Source organism: Ammodytes marinus, assembly GCF_949987685.1.
Source record: "Ammodytes marinus genome assembly, chromosome: 13".
NCBI classification, from domain to species: domain Eukaryota; kingdom Metazoa; phylum Chordata; class Actinopteri; order Uranoscopiformes; family Ammodytidae; genus Ammodytes; species Ammodytes marinus.
In genome coordinates this window covers 31,198,664-31,201,163 of record NC_137217.1, presented here as the reverse complement: position 1 = coordinate 31,201,163, position 2,500 = coordinate 31,198,664, and the positions used below count along the sequence as shown (strand labels likewise).

At 46.7% G+C, this 2,500-nt stretch overlaps 2 protein-coding genes across 4 annotated transcripts in view; one reads left to right on the top strand and one right to left on the bottom strand.

The window, feature by feature from the left end:
* Positions 1-2,500, top strand: part of LOC307260013 (uncharacterized protein) — a 491,510-nt gene that overhangs the window by 143,706 nt on the left and 345,304 nt on the right. Inside the window, exon 15 of one of the 3 annotated variants that reach the window (XR_013845175.1) lies at positions 1,290-1,385. The exons of the other annotated variants lie outside the window; for them this stretch is intronic. The gene's annotated coding sequence lies outside the window, so the exon portion shown is untranslated. Of the gene's footprint in view, positions 1-1,289; positions 1,386-2,500 lie in introns of those variants that run through there. 3 annotated transcript variants of the gene reach the window in all.
* Positions 1-2,500, bottom strand: part of sh3bp5b (SH3-domain binding protein 5b (BTK-associated)) — a 30,419-nt gene that overhangs the window by 10,521 nt on the left and 17,398 nt on the right. The window contains exon 4 of the mRNA XM_080040138.1: positions 19-183. Within this exon, the coding sequence (XP_079896264.1) occupies positions 19-183 (165 nt within the window). The remainder of the gene's footprint in view (positions 1-18; positions 184-2,500) is intronic.

Genomic DNA, 2,500 nt, shown 5'->3' with positions numbered 1-2,500 from the left:
CCCCCCCTCCCTCCCTACCCTCTGTGTTGCGTGGTTCAGCATCTCCTGCCAGGCCGAGTCAAACTGTCTGTAGTCTTCCTCCAGGAGTCTCTGCTCGGCCAATGAGATCGTCTCCTTCGCCGCCCGCAGCACCTCAGCCGACCTCTGGAAGTCCTGGGTCGCTGACTGGGACTCTAACTGGGCCTGAGGGGGGGGGGGGGGGGGGGGAGGGATAGAGAGAGAGATAGATAGATAGATAGATAGATAGATAGAGATAAGGAGGGAGAGAGAGGGGGAGGGAGAGAGAGGGAGGGGGGAGGGAGAGGGAGGAGGAGGTAGAGAGAGAGAGGGGGAGGGAGAGAGAGGGAAGGGAGGGAGAGGGAGGGAGGGAGGGAGAGAGAGAGAGGGAGACACAGAGAGATAGATAGATAGATAGATAGATAGATAGATAGATAGATAGATAGATAGATAGATAGACAGGGAGAGAGATAGACAGAGAGAGGGAGGAAGACAGGGATGGAGGGAGAGACAGAGAGAGAGAGAGAGGGACACAGGGAGGGAGGGAGAGAGAGAGAGAGAGGGGGGAGGGAGGGAGAAGGAGATAGATAGATAGATAGATAGATAGATAGATAGATAGATAGATAGATAGATAGATAGATAGATAGATAGATAGGGAGACAGACAGATAGACAGAGGGAGAGAGTTGGTTTGTTAATTTATCATTCCAGAATTTACGTATATTATCTTGGAGTCCTTTGGTTAAGTGCGAAACGGTTTCTTTGCAGGATTTCTGTGGATTGCTCTTTGCATCTTAAACGGCTGCAGCTGACGTTGGGCATTTTCAGCACGTTCCCTCTCTGCACAGTTTGTCAAAGGAGATTTTCCCCCAAAACTAATGTGAACCGTCAGTCAGGATGAAGAGATGAGGACGGAGACAGAGAGAGCTTTTTCTGTGTCAGATGAAATGTGCTGAGTGCAAAACGCTGCAGGCCGATAGAAGCTTCTGAGACACTGTGAAGGCTTAACGTGTGTGTGTGAGTGTGTGTGTGTGTGTGTGTGTGTGTGTGTGTGTGTGTGTGTGTGTGAGTGTGAGTGTGTGTGTGAGAGAGTGTGAGTGTGAGAGAGTGTGAGAGTGTGAGTGTGTGTAATTTAGCTCATCCTTTTCCCTCCCTCTTCTACAGTATTATGCCTGAATTTGCAACTCTTTGAAAACTAAAAATCTATCTAACCAGTGCTCTAACCACCACTAGCTTACAGATGCATTGAAATTCACTGAATATGTTGGGGCGCTCCAGTGGTGTAGTGGATAGAGCGCGTACCATATTGGCTCCGGCCTTCGTTGCAGTGGTCGCGGGTTCAAATCCGACCCGTGGACCTTTACTGCAGGTCATCCCCCCTCTCTCTCTCTCTGTCTCTCCCTCTCTCTCTGTCTCTCTCTCTGTCCGTCTCCCCATTTCAACTCTGTACTGTCTAATAAAGCTTGAAAATGCCAAAAAAAACACAATATTTGCAACAACAAAAAAAAGTGGCAGTTATCAGCAGTTTCTTAGGATCAGTCTTTCATTGGCTCACAGACAGTATGACATCACCACATTCTAACTGTAATGTCATTATCGACAGTTATCACCGTGCCAACACAGCAAGACGTAAACAACCCTCTGCTTTGTTTGTGTCATGTGTTCGGCTAGGTCTAATGAAATTGGGGTGTGTGTGTGTGTGTGTGTGTTTGTGTGTGTGTGTGTGTGTGTGTGTGTGTGTCTGCCCTACTGTAGGTTAATGTCTGGTCTGCTACGGCAAGCATGGGCGGACAAACAACAACCCTGTCCTAGAAAGATGGATAGATGGAGTCAGCGATTCTGGAGAATGCTTGTTGTCCAAAACTGTACCTATTCATCAAAATCAGTGAATATCTCCTCACGATATACCTGTGTGCACTGACAATAAATCCAGTGTTAATACACAGCCTAGTCTCTGTAAACTGGTATGTAAAGAAAGGTCATCTAAACAAAGGGGGGCCCACCATGGCTAGCAACATGCCCGTTTACAGAGCCTGGGCTGTGTATAAAGACTATGGTTGCGTTCCGAATCGCATACTCTTTCTTTTTTCTATTCTACATACTACATCCGACGATAAAAATAATCTAGTTAGGATGCAGTAGGCATACTATTGGGACATACTTTTACTCTTTTATTTCATCATAACATTGCGCCTTGATCTTGCCTCTTGCTTTTATATCCGTCGCATCCCCGTTTGTTTTCATATGGAGGCTTCGTCGATGTGACGTCACTTCACGTGCGCACTGGATTGTGGGTCAGAATCGCTCCAAATAGGATGCAGTTTTCAACACTAACAATCTTGGCCGGATGAAGTAGGACATCCGGGTACTTCTAACTATCCTAAATCTGGCCACAAGAATCGGGACATCCTAAATCTTTTTCTACATACTATATAGTAGAAAGTATGCGATTCGGAACGCAACCTATATTTTGTTTCGGCGCACACATAGTATGGAAAGGTAGC